This window comes from Pongo pygmaeus, chromosome 23, assembly GCF_028885625.2.
Source record: "Pongo pygmaeus isolate AG05252 chromosome 23, NHGRI_mPonPyg2-v2.0_pri, whole genome shotgun sequence".
Lineage (NCBI taxonomy): Eukaryota > Metazoa > Chordata > Mammalia > Primates > Hominidae > Pongo > Pongo pygmaeus.
This window is the reverse complement of record NC_085931.1, coordinates 48,917,046-48,937,435: the sequence shown is the minus strand read 5'-3', so window position 1 is coordinate 48,937,435 and position 20,390 is coordinate 48,917,046. Positions and strand designations below refer to the sequence as shown.

The following is a 20,390-nucleotide window of genomic DNA, read 5'->3' as shown; positions in this document are numbered from 1 at the left end:
ACAGTATCAGCCAACCCTTGAATGAAATTCAGGCTAGTGGCCGGGCGCCGTGGCTCACGCCTGTAATCCCAGGACTTTGGGAGGCCGAGGCGGGTGGATCAGGAGGTCAGGAGATCGAGACCATCCTGGCTAACACAGTGAAACCCCGTCTCTACTAAAAAAAAAAAAATACAAAAAATTAGCTGGGCGTGGTGGCGGGCGCCTGTAGTCCCAGCTGCTCAGGAGGCTGAGGCAGGAGAATGGCATGAACCCGGGAGGCGGAGGTTGCAGTGAGCTGAGATGGCGCCACTGCACTCCAGCCTGGGCGACAGAGCAAGACTCCGTCTCAAAAAAAAAAAAATAAATAAATAAATAATTAAAATTAAAAAAATTAAAAATAAAAATACAAAAAATTAGCCAGGCATGGTAGCGTGCACCTGTAGTCCCAGCTACTCAGGAGGCTGAGGCAGGAGGATGGCGTGAACCCGGGAGGCGGAGCTTGCAGTGGGCCGAGATCGCGCCACTGCACTCCAGCCTGGGCGACAAAGCAAGACTCTGTCTCAAAAAAAAAAAAAAAAAAGAAAGAGAAATTCAGGCTAGCTTTCAGCATTTACAAATTATACATACATAAAATCTGGATTTCTAGCTTCTTACGACAAACAAAGGATCTGGCAACACTGGGCCCACATTCAGCCCCACAGGCCACAGGTGACTTGACTTGCCTCCAGTTCACCCCTGCCCCTGCCAGCTTAGTCTCCTGACACTGAAACAGCCCGTCGGAGCTGTCACTCGGGTTCATGCGTGTTACCTGTCTGGCCCTGGAAAGGCCCTGGAGTTGGTGGCGCCAGCTCCAGGCCAACAGGCATGTTTAGAAGGAGGCTGCCAGGGGCTGCATGGCCAAGAAGCCACCTCTCCCTGCAGAGGAAAGGGATCCTGCCCAGTGGCAGGCGGTGAGGACAGAGATCCCTCCTGGAGGATGGCCCCAACATGGCCTCTGGGCAACCAGAGATGCTCAGCCACCAGGTGTGGCAGAGGCAGGTGGGAGGGCAGACAAGGCTGCCGCTGTGGCCCGAGGCTGCAGGGCACTGGCAGTTGAGGTTGTCTGTTTATTGGTGAGGAAACTCCTCGAGAGTTAATACAGTGTGATCTTTTCCCAGAGGTGTGTAGAGGGAAGGGGGCCTAGAGGCATCCCAGAGATAGCTTATAGCAACAGTGCTTTGACCAAGAGCTGCTGGGCACATTTCCTGCAGAAAAGGTGATGGTCCCCATCACTCCTCCTCTCCCACAGCCATCCCAGAGGGGTGAGTGGCCATCAGGCCTTCAGTGGGAGGGAGTCAGGGAGAGAACAGACAACAGAGCAGACAGACCAGTGATGACCATGGGCGGGAGCGAGCCTCTTCCCTGGACCGGGGCGGCAGAGGAAAGCCTAAATGAGGGGTCAGACTACAAACGTTAAGGAACCGAGATGAGCACCTGCTTCAAGTGCACCCTTCCTACCTGACAACCAGGGACCAGAACTGCAGCCTGGGGGCAGCACTAGGAGCAGCTAACAGAGCACCCACCTGCCCCAGCATGGCCATCGCAGCCCTGGTCCTGGCAAGGGAGGCTCCCTGTGGAGTAAGGGGAGACAAGGGAAGCCGCTCCTGGAACTATGAGGGAGAGAGGGATGGATTTGCCTGTCAGGCCCATTCACGTCACTCAGTCATAAACTCAAACTTAACTGAAGACTTCAGAAACAGAGTTCCTGAGTGAGGGAAACTGAGATCCAGGGGCGCCTGCACAGGACAGGAAGACAGAGACTCAGAGCCAGGGATGGGGCAGGAAGAAGCCAGTGTGGCCCAGCGCCAATTGCTGACCTGCCTGGAAGAGCAGAACCCTGGAGGCGGAGACCCAGGCCAGAGCTCATGGCAGGGCCTGGGCAGGGTGAGGGGGCGGATGTGCTCAGCAGGCGCCCCTCCCTGGACCCTGGGACCCTATTTGCCCCTTGGGTCAGTCACAGCATCCGCAGTCATCAGAATCAGGTTGGGCAGGGCTGAATCACCGCTGCCTGGGGCTTGGAGAATAAACAAGAGACTCTTTGGCCCAGAGCAGTCAGAGGTCCCTGAGGAGGAAGAGGCCATCACCCAGAGGATCCCTCCCCTTAGTCATCTTCCTCCTGACTGATCTGAAGGGAGCAGGGCGCCCCCTTCAAACAGAGCACAGCTCAGGAGCTGGTCCAGGAGGGGGCAGTCCCCAACTGGCTTCTCGTGCTGTTAGCTCTTGTCTCTGGGGGACTTGCTCTTGGCATCACGTTTGTTTCCTAGCAGTTTCAACATCTTCATGGTCTTGAACTTCCCCTTCTTCTTGCCCTCGGGTTCAGCCTCCCTCTGGAACTCTGCAGCACAGAGAGGGGAGCACTTAACAAAGTGGAGAAGAGGGGTACATCCAGGGCAGGCTACAGCCAGTGACACAGGCCTGGGCATGGGCAGCAGGGCTCAGCCCAGCCCCACCACTTCCTGTGTGGAGCCCGGGAGGGACAAGCCACTCACCTTTCCCAGCCTCTGTCTCTCCACCTAGAGGATGGGGCCCATCCTCCCCCTCCCCACCTCCAGTGTTTGGGGAAAGATCAAGATGGTCAGCACATGTAAGAGCTCTGCTGAATCCGGGAATTCTTTTTTTTTTTTGAGACTGAGTCTCGCTCTGTTGCCCAGGCTGGAGTGCAATGACGCGATCTTGGCCCATGGCAACCTCTGCCTCCCGGGTTCAAGCGATTCTCCTGCCTCAGCCTCCCGAGTAGCTGGGACTACAGGTGGGTGCCACCATGCCCCGGCTAATTTTTGTATTTTTAGTAGAGACGGGGTTTCACTGTTAGCCAGGATGGTCTCGATCTCCTGACCTCGTGATCCCCCCCTGCCTCGGCCTCCCAAACTGCTAGGATTACAGGCGTGAGCCACCACACCCGGCCTAGAATCCGGGAATTCTGAAGCATGGCATCCATTTATCTTTATCTTTTTCTTTTTTTTGAGACAGAGTCTCTGTCGCCCAGGCTGGAGTGCAATGGCGCAGTCTCAGCTCACTGCAAACTCTGCCTCCTGGTTCAAGAAATTCTCCTGCCTTAGCCTCCCAAGTACCTGAGATTACAGAAGTGTGCCACCACACCCAGCTAATTTTTGTATTTTTAGTAGAGATGGGGTTTCACCATGTTGGGCCAGGCTGGTCTCAAACTTCTGACCTCAGGCGATGAGCCCACCTCAGCCTCCTAAAGTGCTGGGATTACAGGCGTGAGCCACCGTGCCTGGCCCCATTTATCTTTTTTTTTTTTTTTTTTTGAGACGGAGACTTGCTCTGTGGCCCAGGCTGGAATGCAGTGGCAGGATCTCGGCTCACTGCAACCTCTGCCACCTAGGTTCAGGCGATTCTTCTACTTCAGCCTCCCGAGTAGCTAGGATTACAGGCAAGCGCCACCACGCCCGGCTAATTTTTGTATTTTTAGTAGAGACAGGGTTTCACCATGCTGGCCAGGCTGGTCTCGAACACCTGACCTCGTGATCTGCCGGCCTCGGCCTCCCAAAGTGCTGGCATTACAGGCGTGAGCCACTGCGCCTGGCCCCCATTTATCTTTAAAAGGCTAGATTCACCCAGGCTGGTGCCCGCAGCTCTGTTACTTACAACACAAACGCTGTCAGAGCAAGAGAAACCTTCAAAATCATCTGTCTGAGCCCCTAATTTTATAGACAAGCAAAATGTAGGCCTTTGAAATGGACTAATACCAACTGAGCTCTTTGTAGGGCCGGGGCCCTCAGCTAAATTTTACACATTATCTCAGTAATCCCAGCACGCACCTGTGAGGGGGTGCCATTTTCACCCCCATTCTGCAGATATAAAGAATGAGACCAGAGTGGTAGACTGGCCGGCTCAAAGTCACCCAGCTCATAAGTGCCAGAGCTGGGACTAGAACTCAAGTAGTCTGACTTGGCCTGAGTCAAGACCTAACCACAAGGCCACAAAGTGAGGTACTGGTAAAACCAAGACCAAAACCCAAATCCTAGCCAGGAACACTGGCTCACGCCTATAATCCCAGCATTTTGGGAGGCCAAGGTGGGCAGATCGCTTGAGGCCAGGAGTTCGAGACCAGCCTGGTCCACATGATGAAACCCCGTTTCTACCAAAAATACAAAAAAATTAGCCAGGGCCGGGCGCAGTGGCTCACACCTGTAGTCCTAGCACTTTGGGAGGCCGAGGCGGGTGGATCACCTGAGGTCAGGAGTTCAAGACTAGCCTGGCCAACATGGCGAAACCCCGTCTCTGCTAAAAGTACAAAAATTAGCTGGGCATGGTGGCAGCTAATCTCAGCTACTCAAGAAACTGAAGCAGGAGAATTGCTTGAACTTGGGAGGCGGAGGTTGCAGTGAGCTGAGATTGTACCACTGCACTCCAGCCTGGGTGACAAAAGCAAGACTCTGTCTCAAAAAAAAAAAAAAAAAAAAAAATTAGCTGGGTGTGGTGGCATGTGCCTGTAGTCCCAGCAACTCAGGAGGCTGAGACAGGAGAATTGCTTGAACCCAGGAGGCAGAGGTTGCAGTGAGCCAAAATCATACCACTGCATTCCAGCCTGAACAACAGAGTGGGACTCTGTCTCAAAACAAAAACAAAAACAAAAATCCTTAGACTCACAGTCCAGTACTTTTTTTTTTTTTTTTTTTTTTGAGACGGAGTCTCCCTCTGTTGCCCAGGCTGGAGTGCAGTGGCATGATCTTGGCTCACTGCAAGCTCTGCCTCCTGGGTTCACACCATTCTCCTGCCCCAGCCTCCCGAGTAGCTGGGACTACAGGCTCCCGCCACCACGCCCAGCTAATTTCTTGTATTTTTAGTAGAGACGGGGTTTCACCGTGTTAGCCCTGATGGTCTCGATCTCCTGTCCAGTACTCTTTTAACTGTTTCAAGCACCACTTGGTCCCCAGGAAGCACTGCTGTTTGGGCCCACAGACCCCAACAAAACCAGCTGCAGATCTCAAGGGGGAATGCACAGCTTAGGGCAAATCCACCCTGGGAAGATGCCTCCCATATACCACAGTCGTCTCTGTGGGCATCAGGGCATCCCACGGCTACCCTCCAAGCCTAAGCCACAGCCTTCCTGGCTGTATGCTGGCCTGTCTTGCTACACACAGCCCTCTCTGCAAAACAGAGGCTGCGGAGTTTGTGCACAGCCATCCTGGTAGTGCCCGCTCCAACCCTCCCTTCAACCAGTCCCTCCCTTCTAGCCCCAGTGCCGAAGTTCAAGTGGGCACCAGTCTCATCCCCAGCAAGGGCCTCACCTTTCTTCTTGATCATGGCTTCCAACATCTTGTCTTCCTCTTCCTCCCTGAAATAAGCAGCAGCAGTTAAGCTGGGCGCGGCGGCTCACGCCTGTAATCCCAGCACTTTGGGAGGCCAAGGTGGGTGGATCACCTGAGGTCAGGAGTTCGAGATCAGCCTGGCCAAATGGTGAAACCCCGTCTCTACTAAAAATACAAAAAGTAGCTGGGTGCGGTGGCGCATGCCTGTAATCCCAGCTACTCGGGAGGCAGAGGTAGGAGAATCGCTTGAACCTGGGAGACAGAGGTTGTAGTGAGCCGAGGTTATGCCATTGCACTCCAGCCTGGGCAACAAGAGTGAAATGCTGTCTCAAAAAAAAAAAAAAAAAAAAAAGCAGCAGCAGCTGAGAGTCCCACGGGAGGAAGGAGCAGATGCCCCTCTCTGTCCACACAGGGCTGAGCAACGGTGCACTGGGATCGCTGGTAGGAGGGCAGGGCTGGCCCAGCCTGAGGCGTGGACTGTGTCTTTGGCTCTCCAGGGAGCTGCCCCACCCATGGGGCCCAGAGCCTGACCTGCTCTGGCCCTGCCCCCAGGAGCCCCCACCCCGGCCATGTCACCTCTGCCGGTCCTCATCCAGGCAGTTGATGATAGCGTTGCGCTGCTCAATGAGGGTCACAAGCTCCTGCATCAGCACCTTCTCCCGGGCCCTGTCCTCCTCCGTCCAGTCCTTTTCTGCCCAGGGAGAAAAGTTAGGGGGCATGATTAGTAGAAAAGCCCTCTTCCTCCCCAGGCCGCCAGGAGCCACTGCCTAAGTGCGGCAGGCCAGCCCCATGCTAAATACCATGCTAGAAACTAAGAGTGCAGAAAGGAAGGGCCCCGATAGGTGGGGCTTACAAGTTCTTTTTTTTTTTTTTTTTTTTTTTGAGACGGAGTCTTGCTCTGTCGCCCAGGCTGGAGTGCAGTGGTGTGATCTCAGCTAACTGCAAGCTCTGCCTCCCGGGTTCATGCCATTCTCCTGCCTCAGCCTCCCCAGTAGCTGGGACTACAGGCGCCCGCCACCACGCCTGGCTAATTTTTTGTATTTTTAATAGAGATAGGGTTTCACCATGTTGGCCTGGATGGTCTCGATCTCCTGACCTCATGATCCACCCGTCTCGGCCTCCCAAAGCGCTGGGATTACAGGCGTGAGCCACCGCGCCCGGCCAGGGCTTACGAGTTCTTAGGGAAAAGAAGGTTGTAACAGAAGAGACCAAGGACACCAGGCTGCCTACCAAAGAGCCCTGCAAGGGGCCCCAGCAGGGCCAGCACAGCACCTGCTGCAAGAACAGGGCGGCACCAAGGGTCTCATGCTCATGTTTATTCATCCATTCAACAAATGTTCACTAGGTGGCTTCTGGCGGGAGGCAAGATTCAGGAGGGACAGGGTGGGGCAGGGGCGAGGAGACAACAGGGAACCCCAGGGATCCTCCAGCAGGAGAAGCAACTCGACCCAAGTGACATACTGGGACATTTATCCAAGGCTGTGGAGGAAGGTAGACTAGAAGGGATGCTGGGGGCAGGGAGCCCAGCAGGAGGCTCCCCTGAAGCTGGGCACACCTGCTGCCCCTCCGGCCTCCTTTCCTCTCAAGGCCCCAGCCAACCCACAGGACAACCCCCAGGTGCCCACTGGGGCCCTAGTATTTCCCCCTCCCCCAGCCTGCAGGCTCCAGGGATGAGTGCCCACACTTGGCCTTCCCTCCACAACATCTACCGCCACAGGCTTCCCTGCCTTCAAATAAATATCCTAGGCCGGGCCCGGTGGCTCACGCCTGTAATCCCAGCACTTTGGGAGGCCGAAGCAGGTGGATCACCGGAGGTCAGGAGTTCGAGACCAGCCTGGCCAAATGGTGAAACCTCGTCTCTACTAAACATACAAAAATTAGCCGGGTGTGGTGGCGCACACCTGAAATCCCAGCTACTAGGGAGGCTGAGGCAGGAGAATTGCTTGAAGCCGGGAGGTGGAGGTTGCAGTGAGCTCAGATCACGCCACTGCACTCCAGCCTGGGCAACAGAGCGAGACTCTGTCTCAAAAAAAAAAAAAAAAAAAAAGTAAATATCCTTAGCCAAGCGTGGTGGTGGGCGCCTGTAATCCCAGCTACTGGGGAGGCTGAGGCAGGAGAATCACTTGAACCTGGGAGGCAGAGGTTGCAGTGAGCTGAGTTCACGCCATTGCACTTCAGCCTGGATGTCATAGTGACACTCCATCTCAAAAAAATAACAGGCCAGGTGCGGTGGCTCACGCCTGTAATCTCAGCACTTTGGGAGGCCGAGGTGGGCGGATAACGAGGTCAGGAGATCAAGACCATCCTGGCTAACACGATGAAACCTCGTCTCTACTAAAAGTACAAAAAATTAGCCGGGTGTGGTGGCAGGCGCCTGTAGTCCCAGCTACACGGGAGGCTGAGGCAGGAGAATGGCGTAAACCCAGGAGGTGGAGCGTGCAGTGAGCCAAGATCGTGCCACTGCACTCCAGCCTAGGCGACAGAGCGAGACTCCGACTCAAAAAAAAAAAATAATAATAATAATAACAAATAGGGCTGGGGCTGGGCGCAGTGGCTCACGCCTGTAATCCTAGCACTTTGGGAGGCCGAGGCAGGCGGATCACGAGGTCAGGAGATTGAGACCGTCCTGGCTAACATGGTGAAACCTCGTCTCTACTAAAAATACAAACAATTAGCGGGGCGGGGTGGCAGGCGCCTGTAGTCCCAGCTACTAGGGAGGCTGAGGCAGGAGAATGGTGTGAACCTGGGAAGGCGGAGCTTGCAGTGAGCCGAGTTTATGCCACTGCCCTCCAGCCTGGGCAACAGAGTGAGACTCCGTCTCAAAAAATAAAAAAATAAAAAAATAAATAGGGCCGGGCGCAGTGGCTCACGCCTGTAATCCCAGCACTTTGTGAGGCCAAGGCGGGTGGATCACAAGGTCAGGAGATCAAGACCATCCTGGCTAACATGGTGAAACCCCGTCTCTACTAAAAACACAAAAAATTAGCCGGGCTTGGTGGCGGGCGCCTGTATACCCAGTTACTCGGGAGGCTCAGGCAGGAGAATGGCGTGAACCTGGGAGGCAGAGCTTGCAGTGAGCCGAGATCACGCCACTGCACTCCAGCCTGGGCGACAGAGACTCCTTCTCAAAAAAAAAAAATAAATAAATAAATAAATACCCCCCCCAAAATAAATAAATAAATATCCTGAAGCCCCCTCAGCCACTGCCCCTTTCCCCTATGGCCTCACCTTGCCAAAATTGAGGAGCAGGTGGCCCAACCTGGTTCTGGGGACAGAGCAGCGCCTCCAAGTCACCACCCAAGTTTGAATCCCACTTTGCCATTTTCCATACCTGGGGCCTGGGTAAGTTATGTCCCCAGTCTACACGTGGGGAAACTGAGACTCAGGGACATGAAATCTTTGACCAGTGTCACACAGTGAAGGTGGAGCTGGTATTTGAACCTAGCAGCCTTATGCCCCCAAGCAATGGCCCTCATGGTGTATTGTACTCGGGGCCTCATACACCAGCCTCAACTTCCAAAAGCAACATCCAGGACAGGCTGACAAGCCCAGGACGCACAGCCACCACACAGGGGCTGGAAAAGCCACAGTAAGCCCCGGGGCCGGGCTAGCCAGGGAGGCAGAGGAGCCGTGCCCGCTCTGGCCACAGGGCGCCGCTGTGGCTCTGAGTGTTGGCCGCGCCCCAGCCTCCTGGAGAGTTGGGAGTGACTCACACAAGACAGCAGAAGCCTGGGGACATTCTGTGGCTTCCCCTGGGACACTCCAGCCTCCCAAATTCCCCAGTCAGTAGACAGTTCCCCTGCCACCATCCCCACAGTCTGGAGGGGCTGTGTGTGCAGGGACAGTCCCAGATCAGAGACATGGATGGAAGCCCAGCCCTGTCACCAACAGCCAAGTCCCTTGACCTCTCTGGCCCTCCACTTCCCATCTGTCAAGATGGCCCTTGCCCAGGGCTGGCATCATGCCTGAGCCATAAGAAAGTGGTCAAAAGCCTTGGCTCCCAACTCTGGAATTTCCATTGTCCTGGGGTCTCTGCCTGCAGCTGCGGTTCACTGCATTCCACCATCACAGGGCGTGTGAGGAGCCCTCCTCACCAAACCCCAACTCAGCCACATGGTAACCGTCAGCCATCAGCCCCTCAGAGGGTACAGAGTCCACGTCCACTGTCTCCTGGTCCCAAGAACACCCGAGGAGGTGGGGACCTTCATTCCCGTCTTACACGTGAAGCCACTGAGGCTCAGTGAGGCTAAGAATCCTGCCCAAGGTCACAGAGCAAGCTAGTGGCAGAAGAAGGAACAGTCTGACCCACGCACAAATCAGGCCGGGCTGGTCCTGGGCCTGATCTTCATTCACTGACAGCCTGTCATCCCTGGTACCACGGACGTCCATACCCTACACTGTCTGTGCGGTTCCTTTTCCTACCACAGCCCCAGCCAGCTTACTGCCTGTTATAGTCTCTCCCATCCTCGGGGGTGACCCAGACAGCCCTGCCCCGCGCCTCCTCCTCTGGCCCTGTCCCCAGTCTGCCTGTGCATCCCACTGGGGTTTTGTCCGCCCGCTCCTCCACTCCTCCGTGTCACCAGGCCCCAGGGCAGTTGCCAGGGGAGTGCCAGTGGCTGCACTCACCTGGCTTATTGAGGAGGCACCGGAGCTCGTACTCGACATCAGCCTGGCGCTGCTCCAGGTTCTGCTGCTTGAAGCTAGGGGTGGGAATAAGGTGACTCTTAACAATTCTGCCCGAGCCCCAGCTGCCCTGCCCTGCGCTATTACTGATGAGGGAAGAGGGTAAGGGTTCTCCATTCTAAGCTCTACGGATTCCAGGGAGGGATGCCCCGGGCGGGGGGACTCACACATAGATGAGCTCGGACTCTCGCCGCACCAGTAGGTGCTTCTCGTGGATGAGCTTGAACCAGTCCACCAGCATGTCATCCTCACGGCCCTCTGGAAGCCAGATACCCACTGAGGCCAGGGCTGGCTGCCATGCCTGGCTCAGTTCCCCGGGGAATAGAGGCTCCTGCCCCCAGTCCCACCCAACAGGCCCTCCCAGCCGCTCCCGCACCATTCAGGCCGCCACGCAGCTTCTCCTCCAGCAGCACCCCACGGTGCTCCAGGGCATCCAGCCGGCGCTCAATGGTGTCCATCTCTCCGTGGATGTCCTCCTCAGGGATGTACTGGTCAGCCTGGACCTGCCCAACAGCGCCTGGTCACCTGACGGCCAGCTGAGCCCTCCCCTGCCTGGTTGCTGCCAGGAGCCTTGCCCTCTTCTCTGGCCAGCATTGGCCACTGGTGGCTCCAGGCCCTGGGCCCTGCCCCCCACCCCAGCATGGTAAGAAGGCAGGGTCCCAGTGGGGAAGGGGCCAGTGTGGGGACAGCCACAACCCTGCATGCCACTGGTCCCAGCACCAATAGACACTCCAGAAGGTGGCATGACTCCCTGCCCTTCACAGAAACGCCTCCTGTCTGCCACTCCAGAAAGGCTATCACAATGTCAGTGAGAGTGACCTTGTTACAGAGATAAACTTGAGAACACTCTAATCAGCTTAAGTAGCAGTATATCATGAGTGCTTGATACTTGAACTTGTTAGTAACAAATTAAACGCACCACCCACTGCTTTTGGTGGTGAAGGGCTGATCTGCTCCAAATCCCTCTGGGCTGCAAGTTAGACCTTCCAGTTGGGCCGCCCAAGAGTGCTCTCTTGAGCATCTGAGGCCAGCTGCCCAGCCAGCCAGCCTTCCTAGAGTCCCAGGGGAAGCCTGCAGCTGCAGAGTTGGGGGTGCCAGCCCAGGCCAGCCTGGTCTCAGGGGGCTCCCAGCTGGTACCTTGCGTTTGATGAGTGGAAAGCCGTGTCCAGGGGCAGGTGGCCTCACTGGCTTGGATCCCTTGGTGGCCTTCTTTGTGGCTGGGGACGCTGCAGGCGATGGCTTCCGGTTAAAAGGATTCTCCTTGCAGGAGGACTAAAAGGAAGGAGACGTGACAGAGGGTGAGCCTGGGAAGAGGGCACGTGAGACCCCAGCAGCCTCATATCTGGGAACATGGAAAGCAGGCCAGCACTCCAGTGCCAGCAGGACCCAGGCAAAGAGACAGTCTCCTCGAATTCCATCTCTGATGCACTCAGTCATTCAACAAACATTTCCATTTCCAGAGCTCTTCCCATGTGTCAGTTACTGCACTGGATACTTTTTACACTTTTTGGAGACAGTCTCACTCTGTCACCAGGCTGGTGTGCAGCTATGGCATAACCACGGCTCCACTGCAGCCTCAGCCTCCTGGGGCTCAAGCAATCCTCCCAGCTCAGCCTCTCGAGAAGCTGGGACTATAGGCTCGCACCACCATGCCTGGCTAATTTTTTTTTCTTTTTTTTTTTTTTTTTTTTTTTTTTTTTTTGTAAAGACAGGGTCTCACTTTGTTGCCCAGGCTGGTCTCAAACTCCTGGGCTCAAGTGATCCTCCTGCCTTGGCCTTCCAAAGTGCTGGGATTACCACACCTGGCCTTTTTATACATTCTTGTTTAAGTCTCCCAACCACTCTGCCAAGTGGATATTACAATGCCCATTTCACAGCTGAGTAAACTCAAGTTCAGAGAGGTCAAGTCATTTGCTCACGGCCACACACTTCCCATGAGCCCAAACTGCGATGAGAATCTGTCTGTTTCAGGGCCTGGGCAGCCATCTAGCATTGAGGGGTAGTGGTTAGAACCCTGCCCATGTGGCAGGCAGTACCCTACTGTGCCCCAGTGATGGTGGTGCCCAGCTGTGCTAGCCTCAGAGAGGGCAGGGGTTTCCCTAGAGGCACAGAATGGCATTGGGTTTAGGGCAAGACAGAGCTATGATAGTTCATTCGGGCCTCATAACCACCCTCTCCCCAGTAGGGACTCTGAGGCTCAGAGAGGTGAAGTTCCTCACCCAGGGTCACCCAGCCAGGAAGTGCTTGACCAGCAGATGGAGTCAGAGGGTACCTCCCTCCCTCCCAGAGAAAGATCTCATCCTCTGCTGCACAGCCCAGTACCCACACACCCAGAGCCCAGGCTCTGCATCCTTCCGTGCCTCTGGGGAGACCCCTGCCCTCTCTGAGGCCAGCACAGGCCAGGGCAGCCCCACCGCTGGGGCACAGCAAGGCCCTGCCCACCACATGGGCAACGTCACTATTTCCCAATCACTCTTCCCAGCTCATCGGAAACAGACGTCACTGTGAGCCCCTTACAAAGGCCTCACCTGAGACCTGGGATGCTCCAAGAAGCACTGACCCAGTTTTCCCTCGGCAGTTGCGGAGCAGGGGGAGGCCTGTGCCAGCCCAGGGAGAGAGGCTCTCGGGGTGGGAGCTGCTCTGGGGTTTCTGAAGCAGGGAGGGTGCCGGGGCCCAAGTCTGGGCACAGCAAGGAGCCAGGGCTTGGCTCCCACAGGGCAGCACCCACCCAATGACCGAGGGTGGCACCCCAAGGCCCCCACTGCCTCTGAAAGTCTCCCCTAATCCTGGGGTGACAGTGGGACAGGGGTTCCCCCAAGCAAGTGCACCTGGGGTTCTGCCCCCTCCCTCTAACACACCCAGAGGGGCCAGCAGAGCCAAGCAGCCCAAAGCCCCTGAGCGAGCCCCTCAAAGGTTTTCAGCCTTTCCTCAGCCCCAAAACTTCAGACCAATCTTCACACAGCCCAGGATATGAAACACAAGAATCCGAAGGTGACCCACCACCGTGCCCTCCACCACCAAGGAGCCAGGGGTCTTTTGAGCACTCAAGACACTTGGTGCCGCCAGCCCCTCACCATCTGTGGGAGCCCGAGGCCCAGAGGAGGATGGGGCCTGCTCAAGGACACACAGCAGGTGGGAGGCAAAGCCAGAATCAATGCCCAAGAGGCTCTTGCTGAGGCCAGGGAAGGTTCAATGATGCCTGAGGCACATGGGCAGGGTCAGGCCACAACTTCAGCTGCCCCACAAAGGCTGTCCTGCCACCCTCTACCTGGGGCCAGATGAGCCTTGGGAGCTCAGAGGCCTGCAGAGCATTGGGCCATCCAAAGGCGCTGTGGCTGCAAGAGAGGCCCCTCATGAACTGGGTGCCCGGAGGAAAGTACTGAGCCCAGGTAATCCCCAGGTTTTCAGTATGGGGCTGAGAAATAGGTGAGCACACAGCATATCTGGAACAGGAGCAGCCTGGATGGGTGCCCAGCCAGACACTCCCCACGCCTATGTCACCTGAGAAAAGACAGAGCCCAGCAAGAGAGCAGGAGGACAGGATAGGGCCACATTTGCTCTCCTCGGTAAACACCCCTCATGGCACACAACGGAAGCCATCTCAGCTCACCACAACCTCCACCTCCCGGGTTCAAGCAATTCTCCTGCCTCAGCCTCCCGAGTAGCCAGAATTACAGGCACCCGCCACCACACCTGGCTAATTTTTGTATTTTTAGTAGAGATGGGGTTTCACCATGTTGGCCAGGCTGGTCTCAAACTCCTATCCTCAAGTGACCTGCCTGCCTCAGCCTCCTAAAGTGCTGGGATTACAGGTGTGAGCCACTGCACCCGGCCAGGATAGGGTTTTAATACAACTCTGCCCAGGGTCTGGCATCAGTAGAGCCTGAGTGAATGGAAGAGCGGACAGACAATACGGGATGACTGGTCGCTGGTGAGTGGAACCCAAATAGGCCAGTGGAGGGGATGGGAGGCAAACAGGGGCCCTGATACATAAGACCTGGGAGGCTATGTTTGTGGACAGGTGAATAGATAGATGGGAGCTCTGGAAGATGGATGGAAGCACGGACAGATGGGTTTGTACCTCAACAGACAGAGTGGGTAATGGGTAGATAGACTGGCCAAGGCCACTCAGGAAGTCAGAGGCCAGTAAAGATAGAAAAGGCCCTAGACGGCCGGGCGTGGTGGTTCACGCCTGTAATCCTAGCACTTCGGGAGGCCAAGGCGGGCGGATCATGAGGTCAGGAGATTGAGACCATCCTGGCTAACACGGTGAAACCCCGTCTCTGCTAAAAATACAAAAAATCAGCCGGGCGTGGTGGCGGGCACCTGTAGTCCCAGCTACTCGGGAGGCTGAGGCAGGAGAATGGTGTGAACCCGGGAGGTGGAGCTTGCAGAGAGCCGAGATCGCACCACTGCGCTCCAGCCTGGGCCACAGAGCGAGACTCCGTCTCAAAAAAAAAAAAAAAGAAGGCCGAGCGTGGTGGCTCACGCCTGTAATCCCAGCACTTTGGGAGGCTGAGGCGGGCGGATCACGAGGTCAGGAGATCGAGACCATCCTGGCTAATGGGGTGAAACCCCGACTCTACTAAAAATACAAAAAATTAGTCGGGCGTGGTGGCGGGCACCTGTAGTCCCAGCTACTTGGGAGGCTGAGGCAGGAGAATGGCGTGAACCCAGGAGGTGGAGCTTGCAGTGAGCCAAGATCGCACCACTGCACTCCAGCCTGGGTGAGAGAGAGACTCCGTCTCAAAAAAATTAAGAAAAGGCCCTGGACATTTCTGTCCTGAGACCAGATCTGCATCCACTAGAGAGGATGTCACTTTTAGTGAGGGTGAGGGGGCACTCACCTTTACCTGGAGCTGTGGGGACGAGCTTCCAGGGGAAGGCACCGGGCTCCTGTCTCCAACCAACAAGAGAGGCGTGGGGGTGGCGCCACTGCAGGGCTTGGCTGGCTGGGGACCTGAGCTGCCCCTGGTCCTGGGGGCAAGGCCAGGGCTGGCTTGAGGCATTTGTTCCACTCTAGGCTCCACTAGTTCCCCAGAGGAGGCCAGGGAGGAGTTGGTAGAGAGGCTGACAGGGTTTCCAGGGGTACCAGGGGCATGGACAGCAGGCTCTGAGGAGCTCTTGGGCACAGCTGGCGGCTCCAGAAGCTCCCCACCTGCAGTCTGGCTGGAGCTCTCGGATGACAGGCTCTCCACGCTGAGTGCTGGCGATGGTGTGGCCGAGGGCGGCTCCGAGTGCGAGAGGCGGGAGGCGTGGAGAGCTGTGCGGATGAGCACCAGGACACCTCACAAGGGGAGCACCACAAGGGCTTCCAGCCCCACCTCCCGGCTCCACTCTCAACAGAGCCGCAGGCAGCCCTGGAAACCCAAGCCCTCCACATCGAGACAGGGCCAAGGCCCAGGGAACAGCAAACGCCCGGCAGGATGGAAGCCATGAGGTGCATCCAGCCACCCGAGTCCATCCCGCCCGCCTTGCGTTCTGCCTGCTGCCTCCACTTCCCCACACTCCCCATAGCCCCCATGAGGGCACCCACAGCAAAACCACCTTGGGAATGCCAGAGGAAGAGAGGTGGCCCCTCCTCTGTCCCTGATCTGCAGTGCGGAGGCAGGGGGGAGGAGCACACAGCCCTCGCAGCCACCAGCTCTGGGACAGGCACTGCCGGGCACCAATTTATCTCCTCGTGGCTGACGGATATGATGCTTCCAAACACATTATCTGCATTTTCCAGATGAGGCAACAGGCTTAGAGAGGAGAGGGCGCTCGCCCCAGCACGGGCTGGGATTGAATCCACTGTATCTGACTCCAGAGCTCATGCTCCTCTGCTGTCCCCTGAAGCTGCCCACCACTTCCATGCAGACAGGCCAGCCTCAGCTGGGGTCCCAGGGCTCCACTCAGACCCCCTGAGCACCTGCCTCTGCCAGCTCTGGCATGCTCTTGCCCCACTGTGAGAGGGGGTCCCATGGAACTCTCAGAGGCGGCCAGACCCAGCCATGGTGAAGGTTAGGGCCAAAAACCCAGCTCAGGGTATCAGAAGACTGGGAGAAGGTGAGGGCCAAAAACTCCAGCGTTCCTGGGTGAGGGGGAAGCACTGGGCGGAGGAGGCCCCGCAGCCTGGAGCTTAGCCACCACGTCACATGGAGGACTACAGACAGACAGGGACAGTCAGAGTCATTACACCTGGTCACACATGGCCAGGTGAGAGCCCAGGTCGCTCAGGAACTGCAGCGACAGTGACAGAGTTAGGCAGGATTCAAGCAAACCCCTCCTTTCCATGAGCCCCTCGCTGCACTGAGCACATCACTAGACAGCACGTTTAACGAGCACGACAGGGAGGGTGAAGAGATGAACTCGGGCCAGACTCTGCAGGTTCAAATCCTGCCTCTACCGCTTAAGCACTGAGAGGCTTTAGGCAAACTACTTAGCCTCTCTGTGCCTCAGTCTCCTCACCTGCAAAGTGGAGGTGACGATACCTACTCACAGGTTTGCTCTAGGATTAAATGAGAAGTCGCCCATGAAACACGTGGTGCCTGGCCTGGGAGGCTCTGCCTCACCACACCCCCTCCCCAGGCCCGGGCCCCACCCCCGAGTTCCGACTGTCAGGAGAGCTCCAGGAAAGGCACTCACCCAGTGGGGACGCGCTGGGTGCGCGTGGGGCAGGGCGCTTCTTTGACTTGGGGCTGCTGGTAGGGGTGATGCCATACCAGGGGTGCAGGGACTTGGCTGTGGACTGCGGGTGGCCCAGGGCAGGGCTGGTGGCCAGGCTGGGTGCAGCTGGAGCCTCTTCCTCCTTGTCCTCCTCCTCCTCCTCAAAGGGGTTATAGGGTTTGGACTCCAGGCTGGCCGCTGGGCTCGGCTGGGCCACCTCCTCGGTGCCTCCATTCTCCACCTGCCTGCCGTCCTGGCTTGGTGGCCCCAGGCTGCTGCTTGGGGGAAGTGGGGCTGGCTTCTTCTTTGGTTCTGCCTGCACCAGCGTGATCCATGGGGGGTCCTTCCTGGGGGCTGGTGTCCTGGAGGGAGGAGGGAGGCAGCAGAAACCATTACCAGAGGCAAGGGGTCAGCTTCCTTCTCTCTCTAGACAGTTTTGACTCCACTTCAAAGGGGGTGGATGAGAAACGGCTGTTTCCCTTCTCCCAGCCCCAGCCCCACGGGGCCAGTCTGAAATGGACTGTTAGAGTCATAGCCCTTGAGGCCCAGAGAATGTGAACCTTCAAGTCACAGAGCTGCTGTTAACCCAGCCCAGGAAAAGGATCGACGAGGGGCTCTGCCATCTACAATCCATGTAACCTGGGAAAGTCACCTGCCCTCTCTCTGCATTAGTCTCTCTTTCCGCTCAATGGGGACCTTAATAATCCTTGCCTCACAGGGTTGGTGTAAGGATGCAGTGAGCTACGGAGTCCAGCACTGGGCGGGACACTGGGGCACCTGCTGAGTGCCAGGGACTCAGTAAATGTTAACAACTGGCACAGCCATGGCCCACCTGCCTCCCTACAGATCGACCACATGGGGGAAGCATGGCCCCCAAATAACAGCTGAAGTAGATGTCCTCCACGTGAAGCAGGGTCCCGTGCTGCAGGACCTGAGGGACTGGTACTACAGTTGAGCTTTTCCAGGTCTTTCTATACTCTGCTGCTAAGCCTCAAATCAACTCTGTAATCAAGCCTCGGCCTCCCACGTTACAGGGCAAAGGAGCCTGGAGAGGCGACGGGTACCAGAGGTGGCTGCCTGCACCAGGCACTGCCCACAGGAGCAGGGACCTGGGGAGGGGGCCAGGCGCTGGCCGCAGGAATCCCGGGGTGAGCCTCAGGAGACAGGTTGTGGGCCCAGCTCTCCTTCCCCTCCTGAGCCCTGCCCTGCCCAGGCCCCAAAGTACCTCTCTCCCTACCCGGCCCCAAAGTACCCCGATTCCCACCACCAGGGCCTGCAAAGCAGGAAAGCCCCTCAGGGATCGACATACCCCTCGGATGGCTTCGGTGTCCCCCTCGGCTTGGGGACAGGCGGTTCGTGCAGTCTTCCTAGATGGGAAAGGAGAGTGAGCCAGGCCTTCATGGGCAGCAGGAGGTGGGCACCCAGGGAGCCAGCCACAGCACCTGCCTCCCCAGGAGCGCCCCGCCTTCCTCCTGGCACCCTCGCACCTCCCCAGCCCAGCCCATGGAGATTAGATAAGCACCCAGGTGGCTGAGAACAGTCAGGGGTCAAGGCCAGGCCACCTGAGACCCCGTTTGCATTTCATTTGAGAAGAAACCCAAATCCCCTCAGACAACGCCCCCCCCAAGTGTGGGCAGAAAACATCATCTCAACTCAGCCTGGGAGCCACCTCCTCCTGGAAGTCCTGGACTCCCAAGTGTCCTCTGTGAATCCCACAGCAGCCCCTGCTCCCCTCCTTCCAACTTAGCAAGACTTCCACAATCCACTGAAACCCTTGCATCTGTGCCTGTCTCCACCTCAACGATGGGAGCACCCTGAAGGCACAGATAGGCCTGAACAGTATTCTGTGTCCCCAGCAGTCAGCTCAGATCCAGCCTCCACGAGAGCTGAACAAATAGAATGTTCTGGTGCAAGTCGCAGGGTGACCCTGGGAGTCTCTCTCCCCATGGCCACCAATGCCTTCCCTAATGGAATGATAAGGGCTGCCCAGCAGCCTTATACAAGGAGTCTCAATCCTACAAGCTCACAGAAACCCGGGGAGGTCATCTGGGAGAATTCCACGATGTGGGGTTGGGGGAGAATGCACCCACAGAATGGGCCAGGGGTCTCCACTGCAGCTCACACTGGCTCCGGGGCCCACCTGACCCCTCTGCTCTCCCCCAAGCCCCTGAGCTCTCCCCTTCTAGACATAGACAAGCATAGAGGCTGGGCATGGAGGTCACCTGCAGTGTGCCTGTGGATGGGCCAGGACACACAGGAAGGATACCAATGTGCAGAGTCCCAGAGAGCTTGAGGACACACGGGCACATGCAGAGTGGCACTTACTACACACCCTGAAACTAAAGCCCACAAGAACAGATGCAAAAGAGCGCATGCAGAGGGAGGCAGCGTAGGGGCGGGGCCTGGGTCTGTTTCGTTTGCACTGTCCCAGCATGGAGAACAGAGCACGGCAGAGGCTGCAGGAACTCGGCATTTGTGGCAGGAATTAATATCCTCAGAAACAGGCCAGACACGGTGGCTCACGCCTTAATCCCAGCACTTTGGGAGGCCAAGGCAGGCAGATCACCTGAAGTCAGGAGTTCGAGACCAGCCTGGCCAACTGGTGAAAACCCATCTCTACCCAAAAATACAAAAATTAGCCAGACATAGTGGTGTGCACCTGTAGTCCCAGCTACTTGGGAGGCTGAGGCAGGAGAATCGCTTGAACCTGGAAGGCAGAGGTTGCAGTGAGCCGAAATTGTGCCATTGCACTCCAGCCTGGATGATAGAGTGAGATTCCGTCTCAAAAAAAAAAGTAAGAGCCCGGCACAGTGGCTCATGCCTGTACTCCCAGCACTTTGAGAGGCTGAGGTGGGCAGATCACCTGAGGTCAGGAGTTCAAGACCAGCCTGGCCAACATGGTGAAACCTTATCTTTACTAAAAATACAAAAATTAGCCAGGCTGTGGTAGCCTGTAATCCCAGCTACTCAAGAGGCTGAGGCAGGATAATTGATTGAACCCGGGAGGCAGAGGTTGCAGTGAGCCGAGATCGCACCACTGCACTCCAGCCTGGGTGACAGAGTGGGATTCCATCTCAAAAATAATAATAATAGGCCGGGCACGGTGGCTCACGCCTGTAATCCCAGCATTTTGGGAGGCCGAGGCAGGCAGATCACCTGAGGTAGGGAGTTCAAGACCAGCCTGACCAACATGTAGAAACCCTGTCTCTACTTAAAAAAAAAAAAAAATACAAAATTAGCCGGGCGTGGTGGTGCATGCCTGTAATCCCAGCTACTCGGGAGGCTGAGGCAGGAGAATCGCTTGAACCCGGGAGGTGGAAGTCGCAGTGAGCTGAGGTCGCGCCACTGCACTCCAGCCTGGGGGACAAGAGCAAAACTCCATCTCAAAAAAAAAAAAAAAAAAATAGGCTGGGCGCAGTGGCTCACGCCTGTAATCCCAGTACTTTGGGAGGCCAAGGTGGGCGGATCACGAGGTCAGGAGATCAAGACCATCCTGGCTTACACAGTGAAACCCCGTCTCTACTAAAAATACAAAAAATTAGCCGGGCGTGGTGGTGGGCGCCTGTAGTCCCAGCTACTCGGGAGGCTGAGCCAGGAGAACGGCGTGAACCTGGGAGGTGGAGCTTCCAGTGAGCCGAGATTGTGCCACTGCACTCCAGCCTGAGCGACAGAGCGAGACTCTGTCTCAAAAAAAAAAAAAAAATACAATACAATAAAAAAAATAAATAAATATATAATAACCTCAAAAACACAGGCAGGCCCCAA

General features: G+C 56.6%; 1 protein-coding gene across 4 annotated transcripts in view; it reads right to left on the bottom strand.

Moving 5' to 3' along the window:
• Positions 1 to 1,071: 1,071 nt before the first annotated feature.
• The window catches only part of MICALL1 (MICAL like 1), a 36,004-nt gene continuing 16,685 nt past the window's right edge, over positions 1,072 to 20,390 (bottom strand). For 3 of the 4 annotated variants that reach the window (XM_054469476.2, XM_063663226.1, XM_063663225.1), the window contains 10 exons: positions 17,935 to 17,992; positions 16,605 to 16,987; positions 14,825 to 15,240; positions 11,115 to 11,249; positions 10,354 to 10,480; positions 10,145 to 10,235; positions 9,921 to 9,994; positions 5,871 to 5,985; positions 5,274 to 5,320; positions 1,072 to 2,353 (listed from right to left, as the gene is read on the bottom strand). In XM_054469476.2, the coding sequence (XP_054325451.2) occupies positions 2,232 to 2,353; positions 5,274 to 5,320; positions 5,871 to 5,985; positions 9,921 to 9,994; positions 10,145 to 10,235; positions 10,354 to 10,480; positions 11,115 to 11,249; positions 14,825 to 15,240; positions 16,605 to 16,987; positions 17,935 to 17,992 (1,568 nt within the window). In that variant the 3' untranslated portion in view covers positions 1,072 to 2,231. Of the gene's footprint in view, positions 2,354 to 5,273; positions 5,321 to 5,870; positions 5,986 to 9,920; positions 9,995 to 10,144; positions 10,236 to 10,353; positions 10,481 to 11,114; positions 11,250 to 14,824; positions 15,241 to 15,524; positions 15,696 to 16,604; positions 16,988 to 17,934; positions 17,993 to 20,390 lie in introns of all 4 variants that reach the window. The other variant, XM_054469478.2, reaches the window with a different exon arrangement.